The 12805-nt window shown below is 53.7% G+C and overlaps 2 protein-coding genes across 2 annotated transcripts in view; one reads left to right on the plus strand and one right to left on the minus strand.

Annotated features, from left to right (window-relative positions):
* The window catches only part of lamb2l (laminin, beta 2-like), a 268095-nt gene that overhangs the window by 157826 nt on the left and 97464 nt on the right, over window positions 1–12805 (minus strand). The window contains exons 9-11 of the mRNA XM_038812008.1: window positions 11950–12152; window positions 11458–11578; window positions 1954–2142 (exon numbers count right to left, since the gene is read on the minus strand). Of these exons, the coding sequence (XP_038667936.1) occupies window positions 1954–2142; window positions 11458–11578; window positions 11950–12152 (513 nt within the window). The remainder of the gene's footprint in view (window positions 1–1953; window positions 2143–11457; window positions 11579–11949; window positions 12153–12805) is intronic.
* The window catches only part of aldh1l1 (aldehyde dehydrogenase 1 family, member L1), a 280087-nt gene that overhangs the window by 30192 nt on the left and 237090 nt on the right, over window positions 1–12805 (plus strand). Inside the window, exon 2 of the mRNA XM_038812102.1 lies at window positions 11562–11700. The gene's annotated coding sequence lies outside the window, so the exon portion shown is untranslated. The remainder of the gene's footprint in view (window positions 1–11561; window positions 11701–12805) is intronic.

Genomic DNA, 12805 nt, shown 5'->3' on the forward strand with positions numbered 1-12805 from the left:
CTGCGCTGTCAGAGGGTCAGTACTGAGGGAGTGCCGCACTGTCAGAGGGTCAGTACTGAGGGAATGCTGCACTGTCAGAGTGTCAGTACTGAGGGAATGCTGCACTGTCAGAGGGTCAGTACTGAGGGAGTGCCGCACTGTCAGAGGGTCAGTACTGAGGGAGTGCTGCACTGTCAGAGGGTCAGTACTGAGGGAATGCTGCACTGTCAGAGGGTCAGTACTGAGGGAGTGCCGCACTGTCAGAGGGTCAGTACTGAGGGAGTGCCGCACTGTCAGAGGGTCAGTACTGAGGGAATGCTGCACTGTCAGAGTGTCAGTACTGAGGGAATGCTGCACTGTCAGAGGGTCAGTACTGAGGGAGTGCCGCACTGTCAGAGGGTCAGTACTGAGGGAGTGCTGCGCTGTCAGAGGGTCAGTACTGAGGGAATGCTGCACTGTCAGAGGGTCAGTACTGAGGGAATGCTGCACTGTCAGAGTGTCAGTACTGAGGGAATGCTGCACTGTCAGAGGGTCAGTACTGAGGGAGTGCCGCACTGTCAGAGGGTCAGTACTGAGGGAGTGCTGCACTGTCAGAGGGTCAGTACTGAGGGAATGCTGCACTGTCAGAGTGTCAGTACTGAGGGAATGCTGCACTGTCAGAGGGTCAGTACTGAGGGAGTGCTGCACTGTCAGAGGGTCAGTACTGAGGGAGTGCCGCACTGTCAGAGGGTCAGTACTGAGGGAGTGCGGCACTGTCAGAGGGTCAGTACTGAGGGAGTGCTGCAATGTCAGAGGATCAGTACTGAGGGAGTGCCGCACTGTCAGAGGGTCAGTACTGAGGGAGTGCCGCACTGTCAGAGGGTCAGTACTGAGGGAGTGCTGCGCTGTCAGAGGATCAGTACTGAGGGAGTGCCGCACTGTCAGAGGGTCAGTACTGAGGGAATGCTGCACTGTCAGAGGGTCAGTACTGAGGGAATGCTGCACTGTCAGAGTGTCAGTACTGAGGGAATGCTGCACTGTCAGAGGGTCAGTACTGAGGGAGTGCCGCACTGTCAGAGGGTCAGTACTGAGGGAGTGCTGCACTGTCAGAGGGTCAGTACTGAGGGAATGCTGCACTGTCAGAGTGTCAGTACTGAGGGAATGCTGCACTGTCAGAGGGTCAGTACTGAGGGAGTGCCGCACTGTCAGAGGGTCAGTACTGAGGGAGTGCTGCACTGTCAGAGGGTCAGTACTGAGGGAGTGCTGCACTGTCAGAGGGTCAGTACTGAGGGAGTGCTGTACTGTCAGAGGGTCAGTACTGAGGGAGTGCCGCACTGTCAGAGGGTCAGTACTGAGGGAATGCTGCACTGTCAGAGGGTCAGTACTGAGGGAGTGCTGCACTGTCAGAGGGTCAGTACTGAGGGAGTGCTGCACTGTCAGAGGGTCAGTACTGAGGGAGTGCTGCACTGTCAGAGGGTCAGTACTGAGGGAGTGCTGCACTGTCAGAGGGTCAGTACTGAGGGAGTGCTGTACTGTCAGAGGGTCAGTACTGAGGGAGTGCCGCACTGTCAGAGGGTCAGTACTGAGGGAATGCTGCACTGTCAGAGGGTCAGTACTGAGGGAGTGCTGTACTGTCAGAGGGTCAGTACTGAGGGAGTGCCGCACTGTCAGAGGGTCAGTACTGAGGGAGTGCCGCACTGTCAGAGGGTCAGTACTGAGGGAGTGCTGCACTGTCAGAGGGTCAGTACTGAGGGAATGCTGCACTGTCAGAGTGTCAGTACTGAGGGAGTGCCGCACTGTCAGAGGGTCAGTACTGAGGGAGTGCCGCACTGTCAGAGGGTCAGTACTGAGGGAGTGCTGCACTGTCAGAGGGTCAGTACTGAGGGAATGCTGCACTGTCAGAGGGTCAGTACTGAGGGAATGCTGCACTGTCAGAGTGTCAGTACTGAGGGAATGCTGCACTGTCACAGGAGCCATCTTTCAGATCACACTTACGGATGCAGGCGTTGTCGGAGCGGATGTCGGCATTGGGATTCCGGTAATGAAAGGGTTTACACAGCTCACAGTTCCTGCCCATCGTGTTGTGTTGACAGTCTTCACACACACCCCCACTCAGGTTGCCCGTGGCTATGTATACAGCCATGTCAAAATGGCAGCTGGTTGCGTGGTTGTTACAGTTGCACCCTGAGGGAGAAACCAACAGTCAGAATGTTGAACAGGACTTCCAATCAAAGTGGTACAATTTCAAAAAGATGCAGGAATAGTGTTTGAAGGTGACAGGAAAAGCTGCGAGGGCGGATCTAACAGCACATGGTACAGTAGAGTTATTCACACAGGAAGATAAAGTAAGAGGAACAATAACATTGATGCACGATCAATTGCACAAAGACGAGAGTTGAATACAACTAAGATATGTGGTCTCCTACAGCAGCTGGCGAAATGGCTGCTGTACAGGGAGCACACATATTTATACTCCGCCTACTGGGCGGAGCCAGAAGGCAGGGACGACCCCCGTACCTGTAGTACAGGGCCTTACCATACATACCCTAATATATACAACAGTGGTGATTACCATATTCACCCTCTGTTAAAATTGAGTCCGGCAGGGGTGGCGGAGAACTATATACAGAACAAGTTTTAATAGACAGAGAAAAAACATTTTTGGAGTCCAGTACAAGGTGGTTTAACAGTCCTGAACTAATTCCAGGTTTAGCCGGTCCGGGGCTTTGATCTGACGTTAGGATTGACTCAGTGGTGGCGGTGATTCCGGTGTCAATCTGGTCCTCGGTGACTCCGGGAGCGTGCCGAAATCCTCCTCATCCTCGGGCGTGGGTAGTGGGAGGACGGATGGTCCCGGGGGGGTTGCTGCTGGGAGCGCCTGGGAGGGGAGGGTGGCGCCGGGCTGGGGGGGGGGGGGGGGGGGGGGGGGGGGGGGGTGAGTGTGTGGGGAACCTGCTGGTGCCAGGTCCCTGAGGGAGACAGTATCCTGCCGGCCATTGGGGTACGCCACGTAGGCGTACTGGGGATTGGCATGAAGCAATTGCACCCTCTCCACCAACGGGTCCGCCTTGTGGAGTCGTACATGCTTACGGAGGAGTACGGGTCCTGGAGCTGCGAGCCAAGTCGGGAGCGACACCCCGGATGTGGACTTCCTGGGGAAGGCAAAGAGACGTTCATGGGGTGTGTCGTTTGTTGCAGTGCATAGGAGCAACCGAATGGAGTGCAGTGCACTGGGGAGGACCTCCTGCCAGCGGGAGGCCGGGAGATTAGGGCCAGTTGGACGGCCCTCCAGACCGTCCCGTTCTCCCTCTCTACCTGCCCGTTTCCCCGGAGGTTGTAGCTGGTCGTCCTGCTGGAGGCGATACCCCTGCTGCGCAGGAACTGACGCAGCTCATCGCTCATCAATGAGGATCCCCGGTCGCTGTGGATGTAGGCGGGGAAACCGAACAGAGCGAAGATGGTGTTGAGGGCGTTGATGACGGTGGCAGACGTCATATCGGGGCATGGGATGGCGAAGGGGAATCTGGAGTACTCATCGACCACACTGAGGAAATACATGTTATGGTCAGTGGAGGGGAGGGGCCCTTTGAAATCCAAACTGAGGCGCTCAAAGGGGCAGGAGGCTTTCACCAGGCGCACGCGGTCTGGCCGGTAGAAGTGCGGTTTGCACTCCGCACAGACCTGGCAGTCTCTGGTGATGGCCCGTACTTCCTTGACGGAGTAGGGCAGGTTGAGGGCCTTAATGAAGTGGTAGAACCGTGTGACCCCCGGGTGACAGAGGTTGTCTGGCAGAGTCCGAAGTAGGTCCATATGTGCGCTGGCACATGTACCTCGGGATAGGGCATTGGGGGGGCTTGTTGAACTTACCGGGACGATACAAAATCTTGTAGTTGGAGTTGGAGAGCTCGATCCTCCACCACAAGATTTTATCGTTTTTGATCTTGCCCCACTGTGTGTTAAACATGAAGGCAACCGACCGTTGGTCAGTGAGGAGAGTGAATCTCCTGCCGGCCAGGTAATGCCTCCAATGCCGCACAGCTTCAACGGTGGCTTGGGCCTCTTTATCGACGGAGGAGTGCCGAATTTCAGAGGCATGAAGGGTTCGTGAAAAGAATGCCACGGGCCTGCCTGCCTGGTTGAGGGTGGCGGCGAGAGCGATGTCTGATGTGTCGCTCTCCCTTGAAAGAGTAACGTCTCGTCGACTGCGTGCATCGCGACCTTGGCGATGTCGGCCCTAATACGGTTGAAGGCCTGTTGAGCCTCGGCCGTCAGGGGGAAAAGGTTGGACTGGATGAGTGGGCGGGCCTTGTCTGCATAATGTGGGACCCTCTGGGCGTAGTAAGAAAAGAACCCCAGGCATCGTTTGAGGGCCTTGGGGCAGTGGGGAAGGGGGAGCTCCATGAGGGGGCGCATGCGGTCGGGGTCAGGCCCCAGAACTCCATTCTGGACCACATAGCCGAGGATGGCTAATCGGGTCGTGCTGAATACGCACTTCTCCTTGTTATAGGTGAGGTTTAGGAGAGTGGCGTTGCGGAGAAATTGGGCAAGGTTGGCATCGTGGTCCTGCTGATCGTGGCCGCAGATGGTGAGATTATCTAGGTACGGGAAGGTGGCCCGCAGCCCGTACACGGTCCATCTCCCTTTGGAAGACCGAGACCCCGTTAGTGACGCCGAAGGGAACCCTAAGAAATTGGTACAGACGACCGTCCGCCTCGAAGGCGGTGTATGGGCGGTCCGCCTTACGGATGGGGAGCTGGTGGTAGGCGGATCTCAGGTCAATTGTTGAGAAGACCCGGTACTGTGCAATCTGATTGACCATATCAGATATGTGTGGGAGGGGGTACGCGTCGAGCTGCGTGTACCGGTTGATGGTCTGGCTGTAGTCCACGACCATTCTGTGTTTCTCCCCCGTTTTCACCGCTATCACTTGGGCTCTCCAGGGGCTGTTGCTGGCCTCGATGATACCCTCCCGAAGCAGCTGCTGCACCTCGGACCTGATGAAGGTCCTGTCTTGGGTGCTGTACCGTCTGCTCCTGGTGGCGACGGGTTTGCAATCCGGGGTTAGGTTTGCGAATAGGGAAGGTGGGTCGACCTTTAGGGTCACGAGGCCGGACACAGTGAGGGGGGGTAGGGGCCCGTCGAATTTCAGGGTTAGGCTCTGGAGGTTACACTGGAAGTCCAGGCCGAGTGGCAGGGCAGCGCAGAGGTTGGGGAGGACGTAGAGGCGAAAGCCGCTGAATTCTACGCCCTGGATAGTGAGCGTGGCTATACAGTACCCCCGGATCGCCACGGAGTGGGACCCGGAGGCCAGGGAGATTCTCTGATTAGCGGGGTGTACCACGAGGGAGCAGCACCTTACCGTATCGGGATGGATGAAGCTTTCGCCGCTCCCGGAGTCCAGCAGACAGGAGAGCTCGTGCCCATCGATGCTTGTGGAGGCGGTGGCTAGATTGTGCGGGCGAGACTGGTCAATTGTGACCAAGGCAAGTCGCGGCTGGTCATCACTGGGGCGATGGCGACGCCCATGTGCCGTGGGGGAGACAAGATGGCGGCACCCATGGGCCGCACGTGGTCCAAGGAGGGGAAGATGGCGGCGCCCACTGTCCATACGCGGGGCGGCGGTAGTGGCGACTGAGTGGGCCTGGCACACCGCGGTGAAGTGCCCCTTCTTGCCGCAGGCCTTGCAAAGGGCAGCGTGGGCCGGGCAGCGTTGGCAGGGGTGTTTTTGCTGCCCACAGAATTAACATCTGGGGCCCCCGGGGTGGCTGGCTGGCGTGTGGCACAGGCGTAGGATTGGCTGGGTGGGGCCCCCGGGGTGGCTGCCTGCGGAGTCCATGATGTGTAGGAGGGGTGGGCCGTGCGGCCGGGGGTGTAGGCCTGGATATTGCGCGAGGCGATTGTCATGGATAGCGCCAGCTTTTTGGTTTCCACGATGTCGAGCGTGGCCCCCTCTAAAAGTCGCTGGTGGATGTGGTCTGACCCTATCCCAGTCCCGCATGAGGAGGTTGGAATGTTCCGTGGCCGTGACGGCCGGACAGTCACAGTCTCTGACCAGGGGAATTAAAAACCTTTTGTAAAATGTCGGTTATGCCTCAGCTCGAGTATTGCATTTAATTCCTGGCACCTCGTTTTTGGAGAGGATACAAAGGAGATTGATCAGAAAGGGACCAGGAAAGAGAGACTTGTGTTAGTGTGACTGGGGAAACTGGGATTGTTCTCCTTCGAGTGGAGGAGATTCAGAGATTTAATCGAGGTGTTCAGACACATGAAGAGTTTTGTGGATTTCAGTGACAGAGAGAGTGACGGGCTGAGGACACGGATTGAAGATAATCCGGAGAAGTAGACAAGGATAATTTAGTCGATGCAGTGAGTGGTGATCGGGGAAGGTGCTGCCTGAAGGAGCCGTGGCAACAGATTAAACAATCTAAAGGCGATTTGGGGAATAGTTGAAATGGAGAGACAGTTGCTGGAGGACAGGGGAAGTAGCAGAGGAACTCTTTCACAGAACCAGCACGGATACGATGGGCTGAATGGTCTCTTTCTTGCGGTGGAGTGGGAATATTTATTTGATATTCTCGGGAGATGGATTTGGCCATACATTTGCTTCTTGGATACGTTTGTTATATAATGCCCCGACAGCCAGCGTTCACAGGAACACTTTACACCAAAATTACTTCCCCTTAAATAATAATAATAATCTTTATTGTCACAAGTAGGCTTACATTAACACTGCAATGAAGTTACTGTGAAAAGTCCCTAGTCGCCACACTCTGGCGCCTGTTCGGGTACACAGAGGGAGAATTCAGAATGTCCAATTCACCTAACAGCACATCTTTCGGGACTGTGGGAGGAAACCGGAGCATCCGGAGGGAACCCACGCAGACACGGGGAGAACGTGCAGACTCTGCACAGACAGTGACCCAAGGCGGGAATCGAACCTGGGACTCAAGCGCTGTGAAACAACAGTGCTAACCACTGTGCTACTGTGCCGCCCATCAGAGGCTGGATTCTCCCTTACCCGGCGTGACGGAGGGTCCCGGTGTATGGGAGTGGCGCCAACCACTCCGGGGTCGGGCCTCCCCAAAGGTGGGAAATTCTCCCCACCTTTGGGGGCCAGCCCCGCGCCGGAGCGGTTGGCACCAGAAGACTGGCGCAAAAAACCGGCGCCCCCGGCAGCGGGGCTGGCCGAAAGGCTTTCGCCGGTCGGCGCATGCGCGATGTGGGGTTCTCTTCCGCTTCCGCCATGGCGGAGGCCGTGGCAGACGTGGAAAGAGAAAGAGTGCACCCAGGGCACTGGCCCAGAGTCTGAGCGGGGGGCCCCGATCGCGGGCCTGGCCACCGTGGGGGCACCCCCCGGGGTTCGATCGCCCCCCGCCCCCCCCAGGACCCCGGGGGCCTGCTCACGCCGCTGATCCCGCCGCCACCAGAGGTGGTTCAAACCTCGGCGGCGGGAGAGGCCTCCCAGCGGCGGGACTTCGGCCCATCCGGGCTGGAGAATCACCGCAGGGGCCTCTCCGATCGGAGTGGCGAGATTCCCGCCACCCGCCACTTCCCGGGTGGCGGAGAATCTCTGCCACAGCGGGGGCGGGATTTTCGGCGGTCCCAGGCAGGGTCGGAGAATTTTGCCCCAGATCAGCGATGATCTCACCGAATGGCAGAGCAGGCTCGAGGGGCCAAATGGTTCTGTTGATAAATATTCCCTTCTTATCTGAAATAAAATCACTGGATAACATTGGTTTCCAGATAAACATCTTCAAAACCCAATGAAGCCGTTGCTTCTCAGCGTGTGTGTCAGGTTCTGAAGAAGTAGGGAGGGGGCTTTAGAAGAATGAGAATTATCTAATTAACATATTGAAAGTTCTGAAGGGATTTTTCAGGGTAGATAATGAGAAAACCTTACATCTGGCCGGGGAATCTGAAACACAGGCTCTAGGCTGAGAAACCTTGTCACTCAGTGAATGTTTGAGAATTCTCCATCCCAGAGATCTGCAGATGTTCCGTCGCTGAGTATATTCAAGGTGGGGGTAGATTTATGGATGCGAAGGGAATCAAGGGATATGGGAAGCAGGCAACACCCTCCACACACGGCACAATGAAGATGCTGAATAGCTTTGGGTCGTTCTCTGGGTCTAAATGAAATCTAGATTTCCTGGTTAACTGCCTGGGAGGTCCGTTCCCTTTCCGCCTCTCCAAGACGGGTTTTGCTATTGGGGGTCAGGTTGCCACACTTCCCAAATTAAATTCCTCAAGCCTAATGGATAATGTCAAACCGGACAGGGGCAGAGTGTACCATAGCAAACATTGCAGGTGATGCTAAATAGAGGCAGAAAGTAGGAATCTAGAGTTTGATTAGCTTGATCTCTGTGGTGGGGAAGTTGCTGGAATCAATCATTAAGGAAGAGATGATGAAACATTTGGAAAGACAACGTGCTGTTCTATGTGTCGCTAAATTCAGGATGGTCGGCGTAGTGTTCGCAAAGACGGCAGAATAGCTGGAACTTGAACAAAGCTATACATTTATAAACATTACTAAACTGGGTTCGACACATACTCCTAACGAATACACAGTTGATAATTAACATATAATCTACACTCACCTTCATCTCTACACTATTATAAACTATGATCTGCTCTTACTCACACTATCTTTCCTTCAGTCTGTGTGATCGAGACACTTCATTAACCCTTGCAGTTCTCACATTTATGGTAATACCACAGGGAAAGCTCAATCCACCATTGTCAGCGTGGTTTCATGAAGGGTACGTCATGCTTGATAAACTTGCTGGAGATCTTTGAGGCCGTAACCAGCAAGGTGGATAATGGGGATCATGTGGATGTGGTATATATAGAGAAAGAAAAGTACAGCACAGGAACAGGCCCTTCAGCCCTTTAAACTTGTGCTGATCATGCTGCGTGCCTAATCTAAAACCTTCTACACTTCCAGTGTCCCTATCCCTCTATTCCCATCCTATCCAGGTATTTGTCAAGTCGCCCCTGAAACATCACTATCATAGACTTCCAGAAGGTGCCACATAAGAAACTGAGCCAGAAGGTGAGAACGCAGGGAATTGGGGGTAGACTCCAAGATTAGATTGAGGATTAGCAGAGGGTCGGGATAAATGGGTCCTTCTCTGGTTGGTGAACTGTAACTAGCGGGGCTGCCACAGGGGTCAGAGATCTCAACTGTTTACAATCTATATAAATGGTCTGCACGCATGGACAGAGTGTAACATAGCAAACATTGCAGGTGATGCTAAAATAGATGGGAAAGCAGGCAGTGAAGAGAAAGAAGTGTTGTTGCAATTGTATAGGGTGCTGGTGGGACAACATCTGGAGTATTGTGTCCAGTTTTGGTCTCCTTATTAGAGGAAGGATGTGATGGCATTGGAGGCAGTTCAGAGGAGGTTCAGAGGAGGTTCACCAGATTGATTCCGGGGATGAAAGGGTTGACGGATGAGGAGAGATTAAACAGTTTGGTCTTATACTCGCTGGAGTTTAGAAGGATGAGAGGGGATCTGATCGAGGTGTATAAAATACTAAAAGGGATTGATAAAGTAAACGTAGACCAAATGTTCCACCTTGTGGGGCAATCTAGAATGAGAGGTCACAGATACAGGTTGAGAGGCGGTAGATGTGGAACTGAGATGAGGAGGAACTACTTCTCGCAGAGGGTGGTGAATTTGTGGAACTCGCTGCCCCATAGTGCGGTGGAATCTGAATCAGTAAATGACTTCAAGAGGGAGATAGATATATTTCTGATTTTAAAACGGGTTAAAGGGATGTGGGGATCAGCAGGGAGATGGATTTGAGACCAGGAAGAGATCAGCCATGATCTGATTGAATGCGGAGTAGGCTCGAACGGCTGAATTGCTGACTTCTGCTCCTAGTTCCTATATTCCTATGCACAATACCCAGACAGCTTGCATGACCTATACATCCCTGGCACACAGATTCCCGGAACTTTTAGGTGTTCCTTGGGCAAGGGGTTGACTCGTGGGCGACAAGGCAAACCCACTGAGGTCATAGCCAATGTCGCTTAGGCGGAGAACCCAGACGTCCGCAGCAAGGCCAGCCATCTTCTTGGCTGGAATGAGTGTCTGGGGTGAGTGGAGCGCTTTAAACGCTGCTCCCAACCTTAGCAATCTCACTCCTGGAGAATTACGACTCAGGTGGGATGCACATGGCGAAGGTGCTGGCCTATTTGTATGGGTGGAATCGCGCATCCACAGCACTCCTAATGGCAGAGTGAAAATGTTCCAATTCTCCGCTGGCGTGAGCACTTAGGGCGCGATTCTCCCAAAACGGGAGAAATCGTAAGGCTGGCGTCAAACCCGGGCGGGTTTGACGCCAGCGCGCCCCTTCCCGACCGGGAACCGATTCTGGTCCCCGGTCGGGGCTAGCAGCCCGACGCCGCAAGCTCCGGCATCACGGGCTTAACGAATTTCGTTAAGCCCGCTTGCCGGAGTTAGCGCCGGCTGACGCGTCATATGACGTCAGCCGCGCATGCGCGGATTGGCACCGATGGTGCCAATCGGTGCCATGGTTATAAAAAGCGAGTTGTTCCCGCTGTTTTTACGAACGGCCAGACCAGGTGTGTTTGCCGTTCGTAAAAACAGCGTAAGGGCTGGGACTTCGGCCCATCTATCAGCTGTGAATCGCTGCCGGCCGTAAAAAAACGGCGGCAGCGATTCGGGTCGGGAGTTGGGCGGGGGGGGGGGGGGGGAGAATAGCGGGAGGGCGGGAAAAATGTCGGGAAGGCCCTCCCGCTATTCTCCGACCCGTCATGGGGGGCGGAGAATCGGGCCCCTCGTCTCTGAACCAACAAATCCCACCCAGTATCTCCCACAATGCTGCACTCCCTCAGTAATGCACCGAAAGTGTTGGCCTGGATAATATACTCAAATCTCTGGCGTGAGATTTGAACCCACACCCTTCCAACACAGAACGAAACAGCACGGGATTGTTTTAAAAAAGATAACACAGCAGTAACGACAAGGGGAGTCCAGCGAGTTCACAGGGAGATGTTTATTGAGCTTTACAGCGGCACATACACAGGGCCCGGTTACACATTGCCAGGTACTTACTCTCAGCTATTGCAGAGGCCGGACTATTAGACAATTCCCAGTCCAATCAGTTCCCGTACCAGTCTCCCCGAACAGGCGCCGGAATGTGGCGACTAGGGGCTTTTCACAGTAACTTCATTTGAAGCCTACTCGTGACAATGAAGCGATTTTCATTTCATTTTCATTTCAATCAGGGCAAGGGAACAATCATCCTCAGCTGGACAAACAGCCTGCTACACACTTTCTACCCAATTCCTGGCCAACATCTGTCTCTTTATATAATAAAGATTCCAGAGAGCGAGAGAGAGAGAGAGGGAGGATTGAACTGAATCAGGAATTTAAAAACACAACAATGTCAGGTGGAGGTGTAAAGATAAGAAACTCAGCAAGGCGTCAGCCTCCTGAGGAGAAGGAGCAAATTGGAAATCAGCCAAACCTTTACAGGTGTGTGGGTTATCCACCTCCGCTGGTCTCCATGGCAACTCATGGTAGAAGTTCTTGCACTGCTCGCAGTTTAACCCTTTAGTGTTGTGTTTACAGGTACACCTTCCGTGAATCTGGGCAAGAATGTGGGGAGAAACCAGCTAAGATGTTAGAAAGGATTGAATGTGAGGAGGAGCTGTGATCTTCTGTGAAGAATATGGTCACAACCTTCCAGGCTATGATTCACCTGAATCTGGTAAGAAAGTGGAATTGTCTCTCCCGCTTCCGTAAATATTGAGACGTTTTCCTGTTGTTCTTTGAACTGTTGTGATGGGGCCTTTAATGGTTACTGATTATACCAGTCAAGACCTGGAAGGACCAGGCAGAATTAAACACGTCTCAAACTGTGACACTTACAGCGTTCGCTCACTCTTCTCACTCAATCCACAGCATAGAGAACTGGTGGAGAATAGACACATATCTACTATATCTACAAGAGGCTTACCATTCCCAGAACTCCTCCTTGTATCCCCGCCACAGGAGAACATTCGGAGGCATGTCCATAACAGAAGCAGCTGCCACGGACCACCAACTCATACACAGCATAATAATACTTCTGTAGGACCTCCATTCGCCTGTCCAACAGGTTATCTCCAAGGGTATGCAGTTTTGTGAAGTGTATTTTTAAATTAGTGATCCTCAGGAGATCTAGAGGCAATAAAATCACAAAGGGGTGACACAACAGGATGTACAATCATCTGTCAACGTGAAACGAGCATCATTCACTCAGCAAGTCATGTCTGGAAACCCTTCATCTTCTTTGCTGTGACCTCTGGGGCAATGTCTCCCCCCCCCCCCCCCCCCCCCCACAGCCCCGGACCCAACAGAAATTGCCCAGCTGGGTTCAAACAACAGAAGGAGCTGTTGTGATGTGGAATGCACTGACTGGAAGGGCAGTAGGAGCCTAACAGCACAGTGGGTGTACCTACTCCTCAGGGACTGCTACCGTTCAAGAAGGCTGCTCACCACCACCTTCTCTAGGGCAATTAGGGATGGGCAATAAATTCTGGACTTGCCAGCGACGCCAACATCCCGCAAATGAATTTTGAAAGAAATTGGGGAATAGAAGGAAATATTGACAGGGTTAGGAGAGTGGGACTAATTGAATGGCACTTTCAGGCAAGGTGGGCCTCTTTCTGTGCAGTATGATCCCCCAGTCCACTGCACTCTCTGGGCTACATTTGATGGCCATAATTGTGGGCCCATGGGGGGGGGGGGGGCATCTCCGCCATGGACATTCTCAGAAACCCTGGTGTGATTCAGTGCCCATCAGGCAAATAGCTGCCTGCCATTGGGGCTTC

This window comes from Scyliorhinus canicula, chromosome 11, assembly GCF_902713615.1.
Source record: "Scyliorhinus canicula chromosome 11, sScyCan1.1, whole genome shotgun sequence".
Classification (NCBI taxonomy): domain Eukaryota; kingdom Metazoa; phylum Chordata; class Chondrichthyes; order Carcharhiniformes; family Scyliorhinidae; genus Scyliorhinus; species Scyliorhinus canicula.